This window comes from Falco biarmicus, chromosome 3 (assembly GCF_023638135.1).
Source record: "Falco biarmicus isolate bFalBia1 chromosome 3, bFalBia1.pri, whole genome shotgun sequence".
Lineage (NCBI taxonomy): Eukaryota > Metazoa > Chordata > Aves > Falconiformes > Falconidae > Falco > Falco biarmicus.
In genome coordinates, this window is record NC_079290.1 from 12,067,541 (window position 1) to 12,091,918 (window position 24,378).

At 41.2% G+C, this 24,378-nt stretch overlaps 1 protein-coding gene across 4 annotated transcripts in view; it reads right to left on the minus strand.

Moving 5' to 3' along the window:
• Positions 1-8,791: 8,791 nt before the first annotated feature.
• TRIO (trio Rho guanine nucleotide exchange factor) overlaps positions 8,792-24,378 on the minus strand; it is a 255,638-nt gene continuing 240,051 nt past the window's right edge. For 3 of the 4 annotated variants that reach the window (XM_056330815.1, XM_056330813.1, XM_056330814.1), the window contains 9 exons: positions 21,508-21,755; positions 20,547-20,685; positions 20,170-20,197; positions 19,143-19,305; positions 16,857-16,978; positions 14,346-14,424; positions 13,530-13,730; positions 12,951-13,089; positions 8,792-11,269 (listed from right to left, as the gene is read on the minus strand). In XM_056330815.1, coding sequence (XP_056186790.1) covers positions 10,727-11,269; positions 12,951-13,089; positions 13,530-13,730; positions 14,346-14,424; positions 16,857-16,978; positions 19,143-19,305; positions 20,170-20,197; positions 20,547-20,685; positions 21,508-21,755 — 1,662 coding nt within the window. In that variant the 3' untranslated portion in view covers positions 8,792-10,726. Of the gene's footprint in view, positions 11,270-12,950; positions 13,090-13,529; positions 13,731-14,345; positions 14,425-16,856; positions 16,979-19,142; positions 19,306-20,169; positions 20,198-20,546; positions 20,686-21,507; positions 21,756-24,378 lie in introns of those variants that run through there. The other variant, XM_056330816.1, reaches the window with a different exon arrangement.

Below are 24,378 nucleotides of genomic sequence, written 5' to 3' on the forward strand. Positions count from 1 at the left end.
CAAAGAGCCCGTTTGCCTTTCCTCTCACCTCTTTCCTGGTCTAGGAAAGCTGTAAGTATGTACAGAAGGGAAGAATCTGGAGAAATACAAGTAGACATCTCGGGGCACCAGCTCCAGCAGAGCTCCCCAGAGTGGTACAAACAGAGCTCTGGGGATGGTGTCCTCCAGCAGAAAGATTAGAACAACAATCCCTGCTAAAGCTAATGGCTTTCAGTGTAACGCTTCTCTACAATGAAATAACATCATTTTCACTTCCAGTGGCTGGAGAAACTCAAAATAACTCAAAATGCTACTAAAAAAAACCCAACCCAAACCAAACCAAAAAAAAAACCTTGATGACAAAAAATAGCTGCAATAAGGCAGCGTGGCAGATACCCCAGGACAACACCACAGCATAAAAGAGAAATACAACAGCTGTTGATACTTAAGACAACCCACCCTTATACTACTTCATTCTAGAAGACCTCCAGCATTTACACAGAGATGTATTCTTCATCTAATACCCCCCTTTATCCAATGGGAAAGCTTTTTCCTTGCACCTCTAAAATACAACAGAGGTGGAAGCTCAAGTAACATGGTAGAAGTTGATATTTCTCTGCCTGACTTGGGCAAGAAGTCAACATTTGACATCAAGCCAACTTAACCATGGAAAATTAAATCCTGCATTACATCAGACAGTAATACCAAGGTCCTGAAAAAAAACCCCAACTTTACAACTTCGGCTGCAGCTTTCACGCTATTAGATTCCACAGTATGCACATGTAGCTTCAATACTTCTCTTCTGGAAAAAAAAAAAAAAAACCAAAACCCAAAACACTTCAAATATAGACAGATTGTCACAATGTTTGCTTGCTAACACAGGGTCTGATGTGTGATAGAAATTATAAACTAGAAAAGCAAGACTGTTAGAAAAAATACTCAGGTTATCCGGGAATAGATGTGCAAAGCACATAAAGAGTTTCCGTGGCACACTGAAGTAGAGAACAGTTCACATCTGAACTAATGGAAAAGAGCATTACCATTTCCTCTTTATTTTTTTCAAACCGACAGATGGTTTTTAGGCCTTGTAGAAGGTTACCCCTCTCAACTCTTACAGTTGACTAACAGAGAATAGTTAAGTTTCCTGATTATTTGTCAAACCAAACGTTACAGACTCAAGAGGAAGATTCAGCTTTGATCAAGCACCTGCATTACTTACCTAACCACGCACAACTGGAAAAGTCACAGCATGCAAACAGGAACAGATGTTTGCTTTCACAAACAAATGCCACCCCTGCCCATCCATTCGGAGGATGAAAAGGAATCATAGTCCTATCAGCCATGTACTGACTATCCCAGAACATTCTTACTCAAAGTTACTTATAATATCTTTATTAAATACCAAATATTTTTGTTTCTCTGAACTTTATCTCTGCAGTCTCTTTGGAATATTAGCTTCCAAGACAAGCAGCAGATACTTCTAGGGGAATGCTTTTAACTTGCACAGCAGATTATTTTGAAAGGATGCCATCTATTCCCAGTATACTCTTATCCTGCCTCCACTAGATCCATTAGTTGATCATAAATTACTGGAAATACTTTTTAGAGTAAAAATCTTGATTACTATTTTGCATATTTGAACATGTTTCCAAGCCAATCCTCCTCTTTCCCATCTCCAGGGATTATCATCCTCTTCAGCATTTCTCCCATCCTGCTCCAGAGATGTTGAAGGTTGGCTGCAATGTATTTCTCGTGGCTGAACTGCTGGATGGCAGTGCACTCTCTAAAGCCAGCCATGGTCTAGCAACAGGCAACTTACAGCCAGTACAAAGCGGCAGTAAATAGCACGGTATCAACGTGGAGAAAGAGACATTAACTTCAGATACTGGTTGTAAAGCTCCATACCAAAAAGCAGAACAGACACAGGCAGCCGTGTCACGGTTTCTGTGGGTGCACCATCCTTCCCTCGGTCAGACTGTGAGGTGGGGGCAGGGATCAGATGCACAGTTAAAGTCAAGCATTGTCCGTGCCTACTCCTAAGGGGGGTAAATTATCATTGGCATCCTAGTAAAACATGGGCAAGTCACCTCTTTTCTGTGTTTGCCTTCCATTTTTCCCTTGTTTCTCTCTGTAGTCTCATTTCTCCCCAATCTCCATCTGTCTTGGCCTCCCTATGTACTTTTTGAATTGCTGACTGTCTTAAATTGGGCATGGGACCCTTGGCTTCTCCAAGACACCAGGCAGAACAAGCTCATGCTGTTACCAGGTCCTGCAACTGCCAGGTAACCAGTGAGATTAATTCCCCAGGGTCACACCATTAGATCATTTAGTTTTGACAGCTACCATGTATGAAGATTGCCCTGGAAGGTTTGATTTTCTGCAGAACAAAGGACAAAGCTGAAGTTTTCTGTGAGCTATGAAGCAACCTCTCGACCGCAGAGATGTGCTAGGTGGAAAAGAAAACAATGACATTGATTTCTTGACTTCTGGCAGAAACACATGGCTATTGGCCCGGCATAAACTCTTTTAAAAAACCCATTAAATTACCTGGAAGAAAACAACATTAGAGGAAACAGTTATTAATCTCTCAAATACGCCGGGGGGGGGGGGGGGGGGGGGAAGTTTGTCAAAAGGTGAAGCTGTTACAAGCTCAGATGATTGCCTCATCCATACCATGACCACCAGTGTAATAGGAATTCAGCCAGTATTTTCATACCCAGAAATTCCCTAGAGAGTGGGATGAGAGAAGACAGAGAGCCTCTTACAGCAAGGAGATTACTCCCCCAGTGGAGGTGCTGACCCCTATTGCAATCTTATACTTAATCGTGCATCACATATTTATACTGTATCTGCACTTCATCAAATAGAGAAAAAGTAACAGAGTATAAGCAGGTGGAGGCCTCGAAAAGGAAACAAATAGCTAAACATGAAGCAAAAAAATCAGCAAAAAAATTAGTACTTAATCCAAAAAGGCAAAGACTAGACTCACTTTAGACTTGAGAACCATTTAACACCCAACCTGTAGGATGGAGTAAACCAGCAAGCTTTCCATTCTTTGCAAGCAGGTCTGAAAAGTGAGGCAAGATCCCCAGTTATCACCTACAACCCTTAACCACAACAAAAGCAGCAATCACCACCAGATTTACCCCCTGTCTTTGTGAAAGAGCCTTGAAAGAAATGAGTTTAGGCTTCCATCAAACTCCAAAAGCAGTGAATAATTTTCATGTTCAGGCATGTTTTGGTGGCGATCAAGTTGATTCTCAGGACACCCCATCCTAAAAGCCTCCCCTTAATACTTCATGATGTATCATGACATTCTTTTTCCGTCAGTGTGAACCAGTCAGGACTGTCCACTAGCATGTAAAGCTTCCAACAACAGCAACAAAAGCTGAACTGATGGAGGCGTTAACTCCTGTAACAAGCTCAGATCCTCAGCTTTGAGTTTTCCTGGCAAGCAAAGAGTCCAGAACCCTCCAAGTCCCAGGAGAGTGCTCCATCACCAAAGAAGGAAGCACACTCTCACCATCAGTCTTGAGAGATGGCAAATTAAATGACATCATTCTGCAAACACTCTGTGGATCTTGGCATCACTGAAGGGAAAGTCTGAGAGCTTGAAGAACCATTCACCTCAAGCGATCACATGGTCTTCAGCAACACACAGGCAAGCTGTCTAAAAACAGGCAAGATAAGTGATGTTCATTGCTATTTGACCAGAAGGGATTAGGCAGATTCCCAACAGTACAACAGGGCAAACTTTCAGCTCTTCCTCAGTATTTGAGAGTAATGCTTGGGATAGCCAACCCTTGTAGAGGCCGAGTTCAGGATGTGCAAGTGAATTCCTGGTGGTGACTACTGCCAGGTGAGTCTTCAGGAAGCTTGATATGAAATTTCTGCAAGTAATCGTTGGAGATACTCCTGACGTGTGATTTTGGTGTGGGAACGAGCCTCCTGCTTGACACAAGTAAATCCTTTTGTTGAAGTGAGGGTGGTCACTAAAATCAGTGCCTGAAATTTAAGTTGGAAGTGAAGAGTTTCAGCCTAATCAAGTCCAAGGCAGGTTACAATTTCCTTCCTCAGGGTGAGAGGAAAGAGTTTGATGGTTCCAGGAGCTGGCAAGAAAACCGCAAAAGCAGTTCTTGAAAAAGTCAGGGGAGCTATGCTGACTATCTGAGTAGTGAAATGAAGGCTAGCAGTAGTCAGCTTCTATTTGTTTAATATAAGAGATCTCCATGCGTGGTTTCAGCAGAACAATCTCTCCCTAAGGCAATCGTAATGGTTCAGACTTCAGGTTTGTCTGGAAAATAGAGCAGCTGAAAAAAATTAAATGAGAGAAAATGAATGTTCATGGGGGCTGTGCTGAAAGGGGGATCCAGGTTTTCCATGTATGATCATGGGCTCTAAATCGACCACTGACGCTCAACTTGGAAACACGAACTCAAGATTTAATATTCTAAGAATTATCAGCTCAAAAGAAGTCAAAGCAAGGTGAACTCTTGGAATTTTTAGAAAAGGAACAGAGAACAAAGTGCTGTTTTAGAGCTGTGTAACTCATGATGCACCTATATCATGAATATTGTGTGAGCTTTGCCTCCTCCCATCACAGAAAATACACAGCTTGGAAGAACTTGGGGAAGGTTCAGAGGAAGGCAATTAAGATGGTAAATAGTTTCCCCATGAAGAATAACAGGCTAGTATTCTTTAGCCTGGTAAACAGGTGACCAAAATAAAAGTGAGGTAGAAGACTGTAAAAGCAAAGGTAAGGGACAAAAGTTGGGGAGAGGAACTGCTCATTGCCTTTTACACAAAGCTTCAGAGACCTCAGAGGAAGATGTCAGTGGGTTCTTCACACAGTATAGAGTTCAACTGCACAGCCTGTTGCTACACAAAGTTATGACTTCGTGCCATTGTAAAACAATAATTAAGTAATCCTCAGTAGACTTCTCTTCCATGAGATTGGTTCATCAGGAAGGCCATTTAGTATGACAGAGGAGAATACGCTGGGGCAGTAACGGACAGAATATCTTTGGGAGGCTGGAAATTGAGTTTGTAAAGATTAAAGTGTTGCTTTGCTGTTAAGGTTTCATCCTTTTCGTAGCTCAATATATTCATCCTCTTTGGGTGGAGTGTGTTTTCCTTCAGAAACCCAGAAATTTCAAGCAGTAAGAACCAGTACATTACCACAGGCACCATGATGGAATCTGAAGCTACATCTGCTGCAACCAATACAGTTTCAAATACCTCACTTCCTCAAACAAGGATGAAGAGTCTCTCCAGCAGTCAAGAGCAGAATCATAGACCTTTGAGATCAAGTCCAACCGTTAAGCCAGGACTGCCAGGTCCATCACTAAACCATGTCCCTGAGCACCACATCTATGTGGTTTTTAAAAACACCTCCAGGGATGATGATTCCACCACCTCCCTGGGCAGCCTGTTCCAGTGCCTGACCACCCTTTCAGTGAAGAAATTTTTCCTAATATCCAATCTAAACCTCCCCTGGCACAATCTGAGGCATTTTCTTCTCATCCTGTTACTTGTTACTTGGGAGAGGACAGCAACACCCATCCTGCTACAACCTCCTTTCAGATAGTTGTAGAGAGCAGTAAGGTCTCCCCTGAGCCTCCTTTTCTCCAGGCTGAACATCCCCACACACATGTTAAGCAGAAAACTCACTAAAAAAAGCAGCTTTCAGATTACTGCTCTCAACAATTAGACAATGAAGACATCATGAGTACCTTCTTTCCTGAAGATAGCTCAAAGAGTTCATGTACTAAACCTCAGATGCATCTCTAGCACATTTCATCATTTTAACCTACAACTAGTAGGGAAAACAGGACGCTCGGTGCTCTTCTCTAATACCAGGGTTCGTAACGGCTTCTGTTACTGGAAGGCACAGATTTGCCGATGGGAGTTTATTATTAGCAGGCTTGGTGCTGGCTCTCCTGACACTGCTAGGGAAAAGGGAGGAGATCAGAGTGCTCTCCTCAGTAACTCCAACTGCCCCTCCGCTCCCATTCCCATGAAACTTTTTGGATAAGGCTAAGGGAAGTGACTTCGGGGAGATGGTAAGTGTTCCTGATCTGAGGACAAAGACATCATGAGAGCAGCATATTCTCCTGTTCCTGCACATCAGGCTCTTAGTCCCTGTGGCAGGCCAGCAGAACAGATCTCATGCTGGTACTGATGCTCAGCATTCCGGCATGGCACAGAGGGCCACTGAGTGCATTTATTTGGGAAATGCTGAGGTGACCGCTAGGCACACGAAGCCTGAGGTGCTGAGTATGAACCTTTGCTTGCCAGGAAGGAGAGTGAAGAGCAAGCACTAGCTCCTTTGCAGTGATGAGAGATCATATGCTCTCGCATCTCAGTGCACACAGAAAAAGCCTGTTGCCTTGATTGTTTGGCCAGACGGGAATGTGCAAGAAGTACTGGAAGTACAACCTCTACAGATGCAAAACCTACCTGTTAATCTCCAATATAAGCCCCATCAAGATTTAATTTCAGAAATAAATTCGGAAGTTTTTCCAGTGGTGTTGACAAAAACACCACAATACCTGAAGCTGGTTTAAACAAATACAGAAACTTGATCTTACCTGGTTCTACCCACCTCCACGTGCAGCTGAATCCCTACAGCAGCAGAACTAGTAACACACCCACACTGAGTCTATACACGCGTGGGAAGGCTATATAAATTAAGCCTAGCTCATCTTGTGGAGCGGAGCAGACGTGGCAGCGCTCCCTGCACACTAACCTCTAGCACACAAATAACACTGTTGTTCACCGCAAAGACCGGCTGTCCAAATACTTCACCAAATACCGGCTACTCATAGATCTCACTACCCACAGGCACTGGTTAAGTATATTCCTGTCATCATTTCTCTTGAGATTTTGGGATCCATGGGGCTTAGCCTCAAGTCAGACATCGGTTTTCCCTTTGGTAACGTTCGTTTCTCACTCGCTAGCCCCTCTGTTTGATGGAGTCCTCCATGACGCCCCACTGCTGAGGAAGCCCGTGTAGGGTGGACTGTACGATCAGTACGTTACATGGAAAGACCATCCCATTATATTTTCAGGCATCTTCTACTACTGATCAGGTCTGCACAGGTCCTGAAATCTTCAGGAAGCCAGATGCTTTTGCTGTGTCAGTCTGGAGGATCTCTGTTGTGCCCTGGCCTGAACACGCTTTTGGGTTTGAAGGAAAAAAAAACCACAATTATTTTTTTCTTCTATTCATCAGCACATTAATAGTCCCATCTGAGAATGAGGATGACATAGATAACGGACCTTCACACAAGAGAACACCAGACTCTCCCAGCCCACTCCTCAGGAGCACAGGCAGGTATGTGTCAGGTCTTCCCATGAGGAAGACCATGTAGGTTGCTTCCCTGACCATGGGAATATCTAGCCAGGCTTTCTGCTTAGCAGTTGGCACAATGGTTTTCAAGTTAAGCTGTGTCATGAAATGTACAATCTCCTGCGCTCCCAAACCCTGCTTGACTGCCATTCCCTACGCTCTACAACATTCCTGGATCAGAGACCTCACACCAGCTGCTCTGATCCGTGCTGTTAGTTTTCACTCTCCATCAGCCTGCGGCGCTGGTTTGTTGTGTGCAGGACAGCCAACAAGAACTGTGCCCAGGTTGAGTCCAAGTGGCATTAAATTCCCTGACTACGCAATTTAGCGGATCAAAAGGACCTTACACATAACTTCTTCAAAGCATGTGAAGAGACATCAAAGCTGAGGAGCCCATCATTCAGGCTTTCTTCAGCTGGAAGCTCTTGCATGGAACAGCAGCTTTTGGTGCAAAACCTCACTCTGTCAAGATGTTAAGTTTCCCAAGAGACAGGGCTCACAGAGAGGGCCAGAAAGAGTGCACTCTCATTTAGATACGAGTGGAACATCCCTCTGCTACTTAAAACGTCTACAAATGCATCATTTCTCTGTATAGCATTTGGGTAGCTTCTCCCCAGTTTAGTGTATCTTCAGTCAAAACCAAGTATTTTAGCCAATTCAAGGACACAAACTGTTCCATGGAGCATGTTGCCATCTATTTCCCTGTCATGGCAAAAGCTTCCAAAGGCTTATCCTTGGCAGTACATCCTTCCTGAATAGTCTCTGCCCCTCTCAATTGTCTGTCTCAGTAGCACATTGTGAGGAACAAAGGGACTGTTTCATCACCTGACAGGTAACAGCAGAGAAGAAAGTGGGAAAAAAATCACATATACAATGCAGTGACAAGCATAAACGCTCCGTATCGTTCCCTGACCTTTCACTTCATTTTGAATTGCAAATGGATTAATGATAACAGAAATGGGAGAGATAAAGGTGCACAATAAAAAACTTTTCTCCTTCATTTCTTACATGATGCAAACAGAGTTTCGCTGCAAACCCCAAGCCTTTACAGTTGGAAGTAACTTTTCTTCATAATGAATCTGGAATGCCTAAAGGATGTGGGAAATCTGTTGCCCAGTTTAATATTAAACTGAAATATGATCCTTTGGTCTTTAACTGGGAACATCTGGTAGAAGACTCTGCTGGTCAAAAACTGCTAGCTAATAAAGACTATAATGAATTTCCACAGTTAGAGAGTTATGCATGTTTTATATAAAAGCAATCATGACACTACAAAGCACTCAACACAGAGCAAAGGCAAATATTATTTTGTAAGGCATGAAAGAAAGATACATCATTGCAATTTAAAATTAGTTTTATGGCAATAAAATAACGTGCTTTTTTTCTTTTTAAATACAGAGCCGAATCAAAATATAACCAAACCTAAACTTCCAAACTCCTTAAAGCAAGAGATCAGACAAATATGTCAAATATGTTTAATTTTTTTCAAAATAACTGATGGCAAAATAAAATATTTACATCACGTCATACTGTGTAAACATGTAACGTCACTGTACAAAAAAATATACATGCAAAATAAAGCAAAAATTTAACTAAAACAATAAAGGAAAATAATACACAAACATAATGATATGAGGTTGGTACGAATACACATCCAGTTCCAAAGTCAGTTGTTTTCTTTTAAAAAGTTTCTGTACAACTTTACAAAAAAGCCAAAACCCAAAAAAGGAATAAATAGAATACAGTGGAAGCCGCAAAGCTCTAAACTAACCCAAGCTAGGTTATGGCTTAAGACCCATATATCTAACTACCGTGGGATGTCAGCTTGGTTTCTTTTAAACATGGCATTTCACACAAACATAGATGACAACACACCCTTATGAACTCACTGATGCACAGAAACCCATCTCTGTCTCTTTAAATAGCTCACGTTAATATTACTTCAACCTTAAAAACAGTTACTAAGACAATTACATTACGTGTCAGATTCTCGTCCTCTGACCACTACTTTCTGAATGTATTCTTCACCAAAGAGCACAAAATTCATTTGTTCGTTTCACAGAAAGAAGTAAACACAGATTTGAAAATTCTAAAAAGTAAGTAAGCGTTGAGACTGATTTTGGGAAAGTCAGACTTTGGCATTTTGAATATAATAATACATTTTTTAAAGTGTCACCCTACTTGTTAACCAGTTTGAGATCTGGGATACGAATCTCTCTCTCTCTCTCTCTCTCTCAAACAATCCTTAAAACTGACTAGTCGACTAGATTCTATGCTAACCTTCATCTTAAACTAATAATGACAGTGTGGCACAACACACCCACCCCTGCCCCCCCAGAAACCCCAAACACACAAACAAAACCATAAAGCTCGCCATACTAAGTATGTGCTTTTTCTATATATTTATTACAGTTACAACAGAGGTCCTCATAAATAGTTGCATAAAATGTTAAAGCCACAACATTGCACATGATATGAAAGAAAACAAAATCCCAAATGAGTGCATTTACAGTATTTCATCCTGCTGTATACTGCTTGACAATCGGGCCAGCAAGCTGGGCACCAACCCGAAGTCCTTTTCTAAGGGGCCAGTGAGTACTGACCCAAACTGAAGACCCGCACAGTGGCATACCACCATTTAGGAAGGAGGGGGGGAGGGGAAGGATAAGGGGAGGGGGGAAAAAAAATTACAGACCGAAGGCAGGTAACAGTCTATATACAAGTAAGGCCTACATTTTATCAGAGCAAAACAATTCATTCTATTTGTATGCAAAAACTTTGAGGTTGGATGCACTTAAAAGCAGAGTCTGATCTCAGTGCACTGCTACGTGAGATACATACAGGCGAGGCAACTGGAAAGCTCTAGGACCAAGTGAAAATCGGATGTTATAAATGGAGACCGTACCAACGGGCAGCCATTTTGGTGAGTCTTCTCCAGGCATAATTTCGTTTTTGTTTAACACCAGTGCTTTGAACATAGGCATTTCTTCCTTGAATAAATCTTGAAAACGGTAGTTAAGTTCACTTGCAAAATTCAACTCTTGGTTTATTAAAAAAACTATTTTTTTTTTTTTTTTTTTTGCAGAAACCTGAATAAAATACTGTTACTGTATCGCTCGTGACTGCTTTTTTGCAGAGTACAGTGCTATCATCCTCCACCCCAGTGAAGTCTGCATCGCCAGTCCCCCGCGCCACCCTGCGCGGGTCCCCCTGGAATGCGTTTGCACACGAACATTCGCTAGCAGCTGGTTGGCTCGGGGTTCACTTTCCTCAAAATTCAAGTCAACAGCTGATCGCCAGGAGTTTATCTCCAGTCTGATCGATTGGCAGGAGGAGTCTATCTCCAGTCTGATTGATTGGCAGGTGAAAGAGAATGAGAGAGAACTTCAAGCAAGGTCAAACTCTTGGCAAGAGCCTGCTCTGTAAGAAGTTTTTAATGCTACGGATGGGTCGAACATCATTCTGGTGTTTTCGCCGCTCAATGAATGAAGTCAGTCTGGATATGTCAATGCTGTCAGCACTTTTGCTATTCCCCAGCTGCAGCCATTGCTCCTGGAGGGCCAGTGCAGCCGAGGGACGCTTAGCTGGGTCGTCCTGAAGTAGGAAGCATACAAAATCTTTGGCCTTCTGGCTAACTCCTTTGAAGTAGTCATCTGGGAAACTAAAGTCTAAGCGGCAAATATTCAGGCAAGTTTCCTCTACACTTTCATCCAGGAAAGGAGAGACGCCACTAAGAAGGACATAAGTGAGCACTCCAATGCTCCAAACATCTGAAGTGAGGGAAACAGGATTTCCGAGTATAATTTCAGGAGCTGCAAACTCTGGGTTTCCAAGTAACTGATGGATATAATATGTGGTATTGAGCTGGACTGCGTCTCCAAAGTCAGCCAGTTTTATTGTTGGCTTAGTGGAACTCTGGTCCACCAAAATATTTTCAGGCTAGAAAACATAAAAGCAAAAGTTAAAATTTCTTTTGTCAAGTCAGTCTAACATACACTTAATGCTCCAACATTAGCATTTCCCAGCCAGTGCCTGCCAGCTCAGGAACATAACCAGCTGCAAGCCACAGGGGTTACTGCTGAAGGCTGGCTCTGCAAAGGTCCTAGGCAGTTCTACCAAGGTTTCCCCCAGACCAACTGGCAGGCAGTTTTTTGCCAACTGCAGTATGCAATGACTGTATTTTAGCTGCCAGCGCTGTAATTTGCGTAGGAACTACAGTTCTGTCAGATAATACCGCAGAGGCTCACAACTGCAGCTCTGTGTTTGGGAACTTACACTGAAAGAACAACTACAAACAGTGTGAATAAAGCGACTGCTGTATTTGCTTTATGACAGACTGGAAGACCCTGTCAGAATTTTCACGATGCTTTCAACAGAATTCAGCTTTACTTGGTGAACCTTTAACGTATGGCAGCTGTGCACTGTTATGAGACTATGGTAGCAGAAGATCCTGTTGTATGCACGTGGCTTCAAGAGAATTGCCCCGCTATTGTTGAGCTGAAAGTGGAATTACATTTATGGTTTTATTTTGCTAAGATCACAGCTACAGCAGCAGTAGCTCCAGAAATAAGAGTGACTTATGTACAACTAGTTTTTCATTAGCTCACCTGTATGTACCCCGAGACTGGAAAAAGTACTGATAAAACTCCACATAGCAGTAGAAAAACTTAAATTTTGGGTCTCCACAATATGCAGACCAGACTGGTTCTGCTTGGAAAACACGAGTATGTGGAGGGAAGATGCAGGCTCTTTTTGCTTTCTCTCACCACTAACCCCTTCTGCCTAAAGAGACTTTGCCTACAAAGATGACTTGTCAATGCTAAAATTCCTTATTATTCATGTACAGGTGGAAAAAAAGGTGTAAAGAATAAGTTCTTAATATTCAGATTAAGACCTTCTTATATAGTTTTTCCTACAAGAACACATCAAATTCTTGTGGCTCAAGTAAAATTCAAAGGGTAAAGCAGAGGCTCAAAGAAGTACCATTCACATAGTTATTACAGCCTTCAAAATGCAAAGATGAGAAAGAGATTGGCAGGAAGAGAGGAAAAGCAGTGTCTTTCACAAGAAACTACGCTTCTTAAGAAGTGGATTTCTGCTGCAAGTTTCTCAGAAATTAAATAAATAAACAAATAAATCAACGAAAATCAAACAAAACTCTTCCTGTCAGCAATTATTTCCAGCACAAAGGACCACACAGGGCCAGCAAGCTTTATGGAAAAAGCACAGGGAATTCAAAGTTTCTGCTTTGCTGGCTATGAGTGATCTAAACCAGGGGTCCTCAAACGTTTTAACCAGGGGGCCGGTGCGCGGATGCAGTGGCAGGCAGTCATCTGCGGCCGCTTGGTTCCCCCCCCAGCCCCCGGCAGGGGGGGACACGGGGGGGGTGTCTGTAAATACCGGGGAGCGGACTGAGGACCCTGGGGGGCCTTATCTGGCCCGCGGGCTGTAGTTTGAGGACTCCTGATCTAAAGCATTTGAGGATGGAGCCCCAACCATACCCTTCATACAGTCTCAAAGCACTTCACAGTTCTGTGTTCCCAGCTGCAAGTTTCCTAGAAGATGGAGGTGTTTATGCCTGGAATGGCTCACACCGCCAGGAATCCCATTCGCTGCTCACCTTTAGGTCCAAATGTGCTATTCTGCAGTTGTGAAGATACTGCACAGCTTCCAGAATCTCTCCCAGGTAGAGTCTGATCTTCCCTTCCGTGAGGTTTCCCCATCGCACGACATAGTCTAGAAGGCGACCCTGGTCAGCCCTATTGGAATTACAAAGGTTATATTTTGGATTAATTCACATCTCTGAACTGAAAGAAAACCCTAACAGGCCATAAACTACAGGAATAACTGTAGCCTTCAGCACCTAGAAGACAGAGGAACAGGGTACGAAAGAGGAGACTCGCTATCAAGCTACCTGATCACAATTCCTGATTCACTTGTGAAACCATTTGATATAAAATAATTCCTGAACCTTCAGACTAAGACAATCACCCATATATCGGTTTAATATCCTAAGTTGTTTCCTTCTGATTATTACCTTCAACATTTTAGTAACAGCACTAGATAACTGCATTATTTTACTTAGGTGTTTTAAAAGTTCCATGAAATCTTAAAGTTCCTTATTCATAAACCACTATAAATGCCCCAGAAAGCCAGCTGCAGAGAGAGCACTTTACAGGTAATGGTAGAGTCTACACACATTTCTAACACTAGTATGTAGTTGGTGGAGGTCTCAAAGGTATCGAGAAGGCCAATGAGCTGGGGATGCTGGAGATTCTGCATGACTCCAAGTTCATGGGTAACCTGGTCTCGCTTCATCAACTTCTTATTCACAAACTTAGTGGCTACTGCTCGCTTGGTTCCCTTCTGGTCACACTTCTTAACGACAGAAAATCTGCCCCTGGAATACAATATTGAAAGGAAAGAATTAACGGAGAGATACACTAAGGACTGACTTTTACCTTGAAAGGTATCATGGGAGAGATCCAATTTTAAATCTTTAATAAGCCACCCTTGCGGAGCAGTTTCTGGACGTAAACGAGAATTTTCAGTGCATGCATCTTCTATTCTGTATAAATTATCATCTCCTAACAGAAATCTGCATTTGTGGAGAACTCAGCTTGGAGCGGTATCCCGCTTTCAAAGGTCGTCATTAAGCTGGACCACCATATGTTAGTCATCTTGCCCAATTTCATACTTTTTCTGTCTGTAATTTTCATACCCTAATAAAAAGGTTTAGGAGAGCTTCACTACAGAAGCAGCATCAGTCACTAAGGCATGCTTAATAAAAAAATACAAGCCCTTAACCTATGACGCCACTTCAGCCTAAATACATTCTGTTTATGCAGTGCCATCTAGTGCTGGTAAATTTTTTGCTTCCTCAGTTCTGTTTAATCCAATTTCATTCTAGCCTTTTAGGTCCACGTAAGTATTTTTCAAAGTGAATTTCATTTTTTGAGACAGAAATTAATATTTTGAAATAAGACAGCTTTGGAGATCAGAATACAGAACACACCTGCCAAGCTCAGCCACTTCACTGTAGAGGGAATCAAAGTTGTCTTTCCAGATCACCATGATCCCATCACTTCCAGGACCTACAAAAAAGACAGTGTAGCCAAAATTTAATATACTCAGATCCTCTGCACAACTAAATTGTTGTCATTACAACCAATGTATTGTTTCAGATGTTTGCAGAAGGCAACATATTTGGACTTCATATTTAGCTTGGGAATACAATTTGCTTCAGTTAGACAGGCCCCAATCATCTTTCTTTGGAAGCTGAGTTTGTCCATATTGAAAAGCAACACATGGCCTCATATTTTCCATTCTCTTGCAGCTCGGAAAGAAAATTACTTCTGTAATCAACTACTTCATTGACGGTTTACAAAGACTACTACAGCAATAGGAGGCAAAGAGTATTCTTTGCTCGTTGTACAAGATAACGCACAAGAATTGATTACAACAAAATGTCAAGTCCATCAAGTCTGAAGGACTGAAAAGGACTCATAGTAGTTTGATGCTGAAACCTTATTTTGCGCTACAGCCTTCGAGTTTTCACCTTGCTCTTACAGACTGGGGAAATGAAGGGTAGGATGGTCCCAGAAAAACTGGGGCCAGAACTTCTTTGTAAAAGTATTGGTAGAGCTTAGTAGAAGGGCTAGCAAAATTCAAGTGCCTGTCTTTTGGAGTCCAGTTGCAGAGTAACCAAGACATACCAAATTCTGGTTTAGTTTGGAGTGAAAAGTGTAACACTTGCTTTTGGACAAGGTCAGTAAGACCAAGGACTGCGGCTGAAAGACAGTAGTTCAGTCTACAGGAACTCTGTGGCTCTGATTCTGGTCAAATTACAGTTTGGGGCTTCTGTACTGCTGTAGGAAGGAGACTTGTTAACACTGGTTCCTTAAAGCGCACAGTTTCACACTGATTCTGGTCCATCAAGAGCTTTTTAATCCCCTGGCTAGAAAGCTTCCTTGGCTGAGATACTATCAGTGGAATCACCCCTTCCTGTTAATCCCCATATAACACACGGTGGCAGCAAGACAAACTGGATTACACACCGAAGCAGCCTGGCCAATGCAGCAGAACAAATTCTATAGTTCAATTGTGATGGAAACCCTCTGTACATGAATGAGTAAGCTTGCCAAGTTGAAGGAAACAGCAAAAAGAATAGGTATCTTACATTATGTCCCATTATCAACAATACATCTGCCACTGGGGGGGTGGGGGAACTGATCAGACAACGTAACAGCTACTTGAAAAAAAAGCTCTACTTGTTCTTTACACCAATGTTTCCTGACAACATTTTATTTTCTGCCTCTTTATATATAAGCCCAATCCTAGGGCTTAACTACTGAGTGTCTAGTTCAGTGAGCAGGACGTGTCAGGAATAATTACTGCCTCAATATGTTGGCCAAAAGGCACGTACTACGGTTGCCAACAGGCAGAGCTCAAAGTGGCAGCACTGATAATAAACCCCCAAAAATTTCAGATGAGGTTTTACAAGGGACACACCTTTCACAGTCTGGTTTCAAGATTCCAGGAAAATGGCAAAGTTTTTGGAATAAAAAGGAAGAAATAATGTATTTTGGAGAGGTTCGGGACAACTGTACAAGTCCCCATATCAGCTGGGACAGACGTACAAAGGCAGAATTGCCACACTTCATATCTTGTTTTCTTTTCTATAAGAATCAATTTGAGACACAGGCACTCCACCTAAAATCTATTAATTAATTCTCACCAATGGATAACTATATGGGCCTCTCAATAGATTAAAGGACCCCGATAGCATCAATTGTTATAAACTGCATCTGAGAAAGCCTGCTATCCTGCTGTTTCCCTGTGTTTTCCCTGAAATGGAGGATCCTGAACACTTAAGAATAACTGAATGTACAAACATACACTGAAACTTATTACTATGCCACCAAACACATCAAGTAACATTTTTTTTTCCTTTGCTGTCTGCCTCCAAAACACAGACATTTTTAATCTCTGCAGGTTTCCTTTTTGTCCTCTCACAAACATTCAGGTTGCCTCACTTCAGGTACTGAAATAATGTAATTTAAATGTAGATCCATGATGCAAGGACAAGAAAAAGTTGTATGTTCTCCTAAACACTGTGGCTTTACGTTTCAAGCAAAGGAGCTATGAAAATACAGAACAATGCTACTCTTTCCTTAGCGTTTCTTTCTGTTAGTATAGTAACGTTCCCTGAAACTAGAGTAAGTACGATGATAAAATATGATTTTATCATAGTACTTTTGAACAAGTGTTGACAGACAAGGTAAACACACACTGACAGTACCGTGTAGGCATCTTGTCTGTATGAACCTCTAATTAGTTACATTCTAGAAGTGCATCTAATCTTGCTGAAACAAGTAATATATCACAGGTGAAAAGGTTTGTTGTAATACCCCTTTAACAGAGGGATGCCCAAAAGCCAGGGTTTTCTTCTTCCTGTACTACAGGTACCAGACACTTTGGATGTAATAATTAAAAAAAAAACAAAACAGCAAAGAGACAGGCCTACCTAAAACTCGTAGACTGGCAGAAGATGAAACCAAACCCATATCGTTTGCAGCTATACATGTATAAATACCATCGTCTTCTGCAGTGACGCCAATGATTTTCAGTGAAGCCTCTCCTAAGTCACTGGGAAACACAATGGCATCCGTTAACTTGGTATTCATTTTACAGACCTTAAGCTATGGAAATCAGACAGTTAGATTGACACTGTTAATATTTCTTATTCTACAGCCCCTGTCTCTCTCTGGACAAACATTACTAACCCTGTCCCTGCCATTTCAGAAGCGTCTACCAGAATTTGAGCATTCTGTGTCCATCAAGTATCTTGGAATGCCCTAGATTATTAGAAAAAAATCCTCACTGACACTCTGCCTCAGCATGTCCCAGGCTCCATTGTGTTAAAAAAAAAATAATATCAAAGGCTTCCCCTGTTTCTTCGTGCTTTCTCTACTTCCTTCAAATTATAAGTCATCATATCGAGACAGCCATCCATCATCGCTCTTTCTGCAAGGTTAGTTTTCCTCCTTGACTCCCAGCGTACAGAAGCTGATCTAACATTTGTACTTTAGAGCATTCATTCCTTGTAAGAGAGGGATCCCCCTGCTACAAAAAGGTGCACCTCACACCACAGCTTTGGAGACCTCAGAATCTGGAAGAACAAGGATGGGAGGAAACCGGAAAGGACTTAAGTTTTCTCTCTGTTTCAGGGCAGAGACAGCAATAAGTTAGGTACGGCCACAGGAGAAAGATTCTGCAGACTCTTCCTTAATCTTTTTCACTGCTCAGCCACCCCTTTTGTTTAACGGTTTGTCTTTAAATCTCTCCTTAAATCTTCTTCCGTTCAATTCACTTCTAGTCTTTTTTTAACCATCTGTCATGGACACGAACAGCAGATAATTTTCTTTGTAAAAGTCTCTTACAAATGTGAATACTTGGCAAGTCCTCCCTACACTTTTCACCTCTAGGCTTAAAACAACCTTAACATTGTGTTATTCTTTCACAATAAGGCATATTTTCAAGATTTTCTATCATTCTTACTGTTTTCCTTTGGATTCATGCCAGTAAATGCAAGCCATTTGACTGAATGAACCAATAACTATTTGCCATAGTCTTCACCACACAATTTCAAGGGAAGAAAAAAAAAAAAAATAAATCAGGAATATTGGAAGATGACCCCCCACCCCATCTTAAAGAACATTTCATGACTATTATTTCTAAAAAAAAAAAAAAGAAAAAAAAAAAAGAAAATGTCTTATGACATTAAGAAACATGACTTACTGACTATAATTCCGTAACAGTAATGACTCACAGTGAATTCAGCCTAGTGAATCTACCTCTTACTCATCTCACAAGAGTGCTGGATGCACTAGCAAAACTGCTACAATGCCTCTGTCTCCCCATAAAAAAAAAATAAAATATACCCATTGAAAAGGAAAAAGTAGCAGCAGCAGGAAGTAAAAAGGAACAGTATAACCTGCCATCAATCAAGTTTGCAGGTAAGTTGGGCTATACCGTACAACCTCTAAGATGACGACACACTCTTCTACCTAGTAATGAGAAAGTCTTCACAAAAAATCTCATCATTCTGAATTGAGAGCATAATTCATAAAGGTGACACACTGAAGTTACTCATTAAGCAACATTTTCTGTATATAAAAGAATGCTCTTTCAGAAGAATACCCTCTTTTCCACCATGCAGTTTCACATTCCAAAATACAGCAGTTGTTCTTATTAATCAGGTGTTTTGAGTTACCAGGTAGCCTGTTAAGTTCTATCACAGCAAAGCTAAAATCAGACAAAAACGTTAATTGCTGTGCTTCAACAGTGAAGACAGTGACATTGCCATGTCAGTAGGAACCAGAGGCTTTTCTTTGCGAAATGCTGTAGCGTCACCTGAAAGCAGTAATTTTCCTAAAAAACGATGGTATGCTGCTAGTGGAAACAAGGGATTGGCAGGATGGCATGTCACAACATTGGCAAGCCACAACATACTGTTCTGGTTCAATCACTCGGTCAGTGTGACAGAACCACAATGGCTTCTGCAACAGTTAATCAGAAATACGAGCTGAATTTTCTTGTTTGTAAAAAAAACCTGAATATAACACTGGAGTACCCCAGCAATACGGAGAAGTTACACAACATTTCCAGAAAAATCTCAGCCGTGAAGTATTTCTGTCAAAGGGCAACCCTATTTTTATGCCTCAAAGCCAAAAGCTATCTTGCACCAAAGGTGCAAATAGAATGTAACAGTTTCAGCAGTTCCTGTTGAACACTACACAAATCACCGTACCTGTACGAAATGCTGTGATGACCGTCATTGCTCAGTGTGTTATGATCAGGACCTTTCCAAGTAACCGAAGCCTTGGGGCGACCACAGACTTTACACCTAAGCACGATGGTCTCTCCTGTCTCACATGTTACCTCACTCAATGGTATTATAAACTCTGGGGGAACTGGAAAAAGGAAGTTAATGGCATTAGGTCAATTGAAATCAATAAATTTGCTTTTCTATTCCTTGCATTCTCTTTTTTTATCAGGCAAAGTAGTAGAGTACTTTAAATTTCCAAGATGTCTCTATCCCTCTACCCTTGGAGCACATCCATGGTCATGCCACTTGCTGGGGCTCTGCAGAGCTAGTGAGTTTTTCTCCACATGAGCCTGGACACAACACTACTGCTACGCTATGGATAACCCTGAAACCTACCATGGGGAACTGAACGCCGTCTTTACGGGAAGCTGAGGAAACGCTGCAGTAAGAAGTATTTGACATGCTCAACTAGGCTATCTTTATATCCAGCTAAGTTTATAAAAGGGAACACAAAACACCTCAGTCATCCACTGAGGCACTGTAGTGGTTTCGCTTTCACGCAGCTGAAACTCAAAAAGTTTGGTTGTGTATTAAGTTTGCCTCTGACCCCAGAGAACCACTATCTTTGTCCTGATCAGCCTCTGCACTGGAGAGGCCCTGCATGTTCCCTAGGGTGCAAGGTTAAAAATGAAGCAGCTCCAACTCCTGGCCTTGTTATTTTGCAAATTCAGCAAGGCCCAACTTCCATACAATCTCCATAGAGAACATTTCATATGGTCCTTGTGCTTTATGCTGTTTTGGGCTTGTTAAGAGAAATGCATTCCCCGCATCTTGAAAAATAAATACGACATTTCATTAACTCTCTCCCTTATCCAAAAAAAGCCTATGTATATTTTGACAGAAAACACTCAGTTCCTAAAATGATTTGTATCAAGCAAATTCAAACAAAGTAAATAATATTTTAAACAAATTATATTTACTGCGACTTTTAAAAATTAAAGCAACTTACCATCATAAATGTAATTGGGGTTGAGAAGCTGGAAAGGAGAAATTAAAGAATTAATGTCCTGATAACCTTACAGTAACTTAAAGAATGATAGAAAACAAAGCACAGTGATGCGTCAAAGTTAGTGGTACCCACTAAGATCCAAGAAACATCTGAACACCAGAAATTCTGCACCATTCTATTCTTCCTGTAGTATCCTTACGCTGTATCACACTTGTGGGCTCAGAGATTATCTGTTCCTGTTTACAAATTTGGAAAACGCTGTCCATTGAAACTACTGTTGCCTGTAATTCCTTCATGTGAAATTCTGACAGAAGCTACTTTTAAAGAAATGCCAACACAACTTCTTTTGGAAACTACTACATCTTTGTAATACTTACCTTTACAGAAACCTTATTAGCAAGTCCTTCTCGGGATTTGCGGTAACCATTTTCTAGCTTGCCTTCCCTTTTGCCGTCTTTATCTTTTTTCTCAGATTTCTTCCTTAAACGGAGTGCTGTGTGCCAAGACGTTGACTTCCTGAATACAGAACATTAAAGTGATCATTTTTTTTTTTCAAGTCCAGGTTGTGTGCTATGCTCTCTAGTCGCAAACAGCATTGGAAAAGTATGTTACAATGTTATTTCATTGCATTAAAGTATACTGAATTAAAATACATGAAGTATTCATAAGAGATGCTGCCCTTGGTGAAAACCGTAAGCAAGCTAAGCTAGTAAGGTTAGTCCGTAGTACAGTATTTCTTGAAATCATTGCTCAAATGGTAAACTTTCTATATGAAAATACAAACTGTCAATCAAATTGAGCAACGATCAGTATGAAATCTGTATCAAATACAGCCTACAGAGGCTTTACATAAAAAGCTCTAGTGCTAAGAACTTTGATACAATTTCTCCCATTGCAGATCTGAGAGACCTTCCTAGTACAACGGGTGATTTTCAATAAGTTTGTGGCTCAAAATGGAGATCTACGAACTCTGAAATCTCGTTACGTTTGGAACAAACATTCCCTTACTGTTGCCCTAAACAATGGTGTCTAGCCTGGCAACTCATTCTATTAAATAAACCAGTAACTATCGCTGCTCTTAGAGCAGGTATTCCTTCATTGTCTATTCCCAGAAGATTGCACTACTATAGCTTTTTAATAAAGAATACGTGCTTCTGGGCTCTTTCTTACTAGCTTGTATTTTGAAATTTGCTAAGGGATCTTCCAAGTACTCGCTCGGCTTGATGTTTATTTACTTCTCAAAGATCCTATCAACTTTTGGCTTAAAAGGTTCAAAGCCTTGTCTAAATTGGAAGTTTTTCTTCTTTCTCCCCTTCTACACACGCCCAAGACACTCACTTGATGGTTCCATCAGGGTTGTCAATGATGACTGCACTGGTATGCCCCAAGACATAGCCGGGAATCCAGCCCTCGGCTGCAGGGCACTGATCAGTGGCGGCTCTGAACACCAAAAACATGTTCTGTTGGTTGCTGGCTAGAATCTGCACGACCTCTCCTTGGTAGACATTTATCTCATCCTCCTTCACTGCCGTGTAATCGTGTGTCACCAGCATGGTGGAGATATTGCTACTGCTGCTACTTTCACTCTGCAAGCGTCAATCGGAAGCAGAAAGAAGGGAGGAAAAGAAGAACCAAGTTTAAAATTCACAAAGATGAAAAGACAGGCTGCTCTTGGCCTGCTACATTACCTGCATAATCTACATAACTTACGCTGCAGTCAGAGAGCTACGATTTCTCTTTCAAAGCCACCCTGTGACTATGTCTTGTGCAAATTAGTTTGATCTTTGAATATCTTCACGTACAGCTGCTGCAGAAATTTATTCCCATTACTTGTACTCAAGATTACTTCCCTTAACTAAGAGTCAGTTTATACGTAGATCTCAACTGGTCTTCCTTTCGAGCTCAGACAATGAACCTTGCATTTCTATCAGGCAACAAAACTACAGCACAGCACATAGGACAGTTTTTCATGGTCTTATAGGGGCAGTTTCAAAATCATAATCATTACCTCAAACACTAGAAATTCCTACAACGAAAAATACATATAGTCTTCACTATTTGTCAGATCTCAGACACCAGCCTTCTGCACACAAAACATGACTGACTGTGGTTGAATCTGTATGATTAGGTTTATTACTTTAAACGCACAGGATGAGGTAAATTACTGAAATAAGAAGTTATTCATTTCTTGAGCAAAACAGGCCCACTTGAACTATCAGAATAAAGCAGGAAATCTCACTTCTAATTGATTAGTGATTATGATAGCTGAGTGTTACTAGGAGTTTATCGTACACTTTCAACCAGTATTCATTAATGTTGTTCGTTTCCCCACCAAGCATTTGCAGAAAGCTAATTATGGCTGATCAGGCGTCCATTAAAAGTCATACTACTTTTCAGAACAAAACCTCTTCTCCTGGCCATGAATCCACTGGAAATTATTATTTTTTCAAAGAAAGACTCATCTTGTCCATTTGCATGCATTTCTCATATGAGGTTTAATAAATCGAAGTGTGAAATCTATTATCAGACCATGCAACCTACTACCTGAAATAAGTTAAAGACTTCTTGAAACAAGTTGAAAACAAAGCGGATGGTTTATTAATGATGTGGCATGAGGCATGTATGTGTGTGTGCCTGCCTTTTGTTCTTACTTCAAACTGTTTGAAGTCACTACCAGGGAGGGCTCACTGTTGCTTAGTAGTAACTGAGCTGAAGGAGGAAATCAGTACCCAGCTGCAGCTGGAGACTACTATTGCTTACATAGCACAACCACATGTTAGCACCACGTATGTGCTAGCAGCGAGTGGGAAGTTCGGCACACAGGATTACAGCACTGCCACCTTTTTTCCTCAAAACTCAAATATTTCTCCCCTTAGTGTTGAGGAGATGCAGCAGGTGTCAGTGGAGAGCACGGGAGCCCTGAAACTCACGTTCTCTTCCAATCTGCTGACGGCCTCGAACAAGTCACTCCCGTTTCTCGGTGCCTGTGCTTCCCCAGTAGTGCTTTGGCTTAGAAACCGTGACATTTGGAAAGGAACAGTCTCGGATTACTCATTCATAGCATGTTCAGCACATCGATGCTTGGGTTTCCTGTGAGTTTGTACATTTTATTCTAGCTGGACTATTTTGTTCAGCTGGGTGATTCAAGCCCATTCTGTCTTTTTCCCCCTATTAGGACAATGAAGCAAATGCTACCACAGAGAAAGATCTCACTCTGGACTGTACCTCTACTAAAGGTTATTTAAGTCAATTCCAGATGCTGTTTTCTAGTGGAAGAGCTCATTTTGTCTGGCTTAGAGGACTGTCTGCATGGTCTTTTGTATTAGCAAGCCCTTTCCATGATTCAGGCAAATCAGGAATAGTAGAACCAAAAAAAGTCTCATTTTCAGTCATTGTTGACAACTTGCTACAGTCTTTTAGCTAGATGAAAAACGACTCTATTCAGAGAAAGCTGCTTTTTTTAACTCTTTCTGTTAGACTTACAGGGGGAGATGAAGGGAAGGCTGAAGCTGCAAAACCAACCTAAGTCCCAAACCTCGCCCCACACACGATTCCTGAACGTACTGTTTCTTAGCATGCAGCAGAATTTGTATAACTGCAGGACTGACCTTCCTGTAACATAACATTTATTTTTCAGTTTTAAGTCTTGAAGGATCATAGTAAACTCAATATTTCTTATTTTCAACAAGGACAGATAAATCTGTTAAATCTGTTAGACAAGTGTCTGGTAACTACAAAGTGACAAACGTTCTTGTGAATGAGTTTATATCAGAACTTATTCTCACCACAGAAAGATAGCCTTTTCTTTTGCCTTGCAAGGAGTAATTATTCTTGTACAGGTAATGTTTTTCTACTGCAAGTTCTGCTGGTCATCGCTGACCTCAATTATAGAATTAGAGGAGGATTTACAAACAAAATATGAAAAATTCCTCCCATATTGCTGAAATCCCAGCAAACCCAACTCCTTTTTCTTCTTCTTAAAAGTAACTTTTCCATAAGTAACCAATCTTAACCATATGCGCATACAAATTCACACAGAAATGGTTAAATCAAAATAAACCTTCACAGCCCATTTTCTCTAGTCTGTTGAATGTGGTGTGAAATCCTGCTAAAATATTGTCTAGAAATTAGGTTATAAATAAAGAATTATTACCTATCTCAATTACCAAACTAAAAGAAGCAGTTGTGAAGCAGAAGGCATGCATTCAG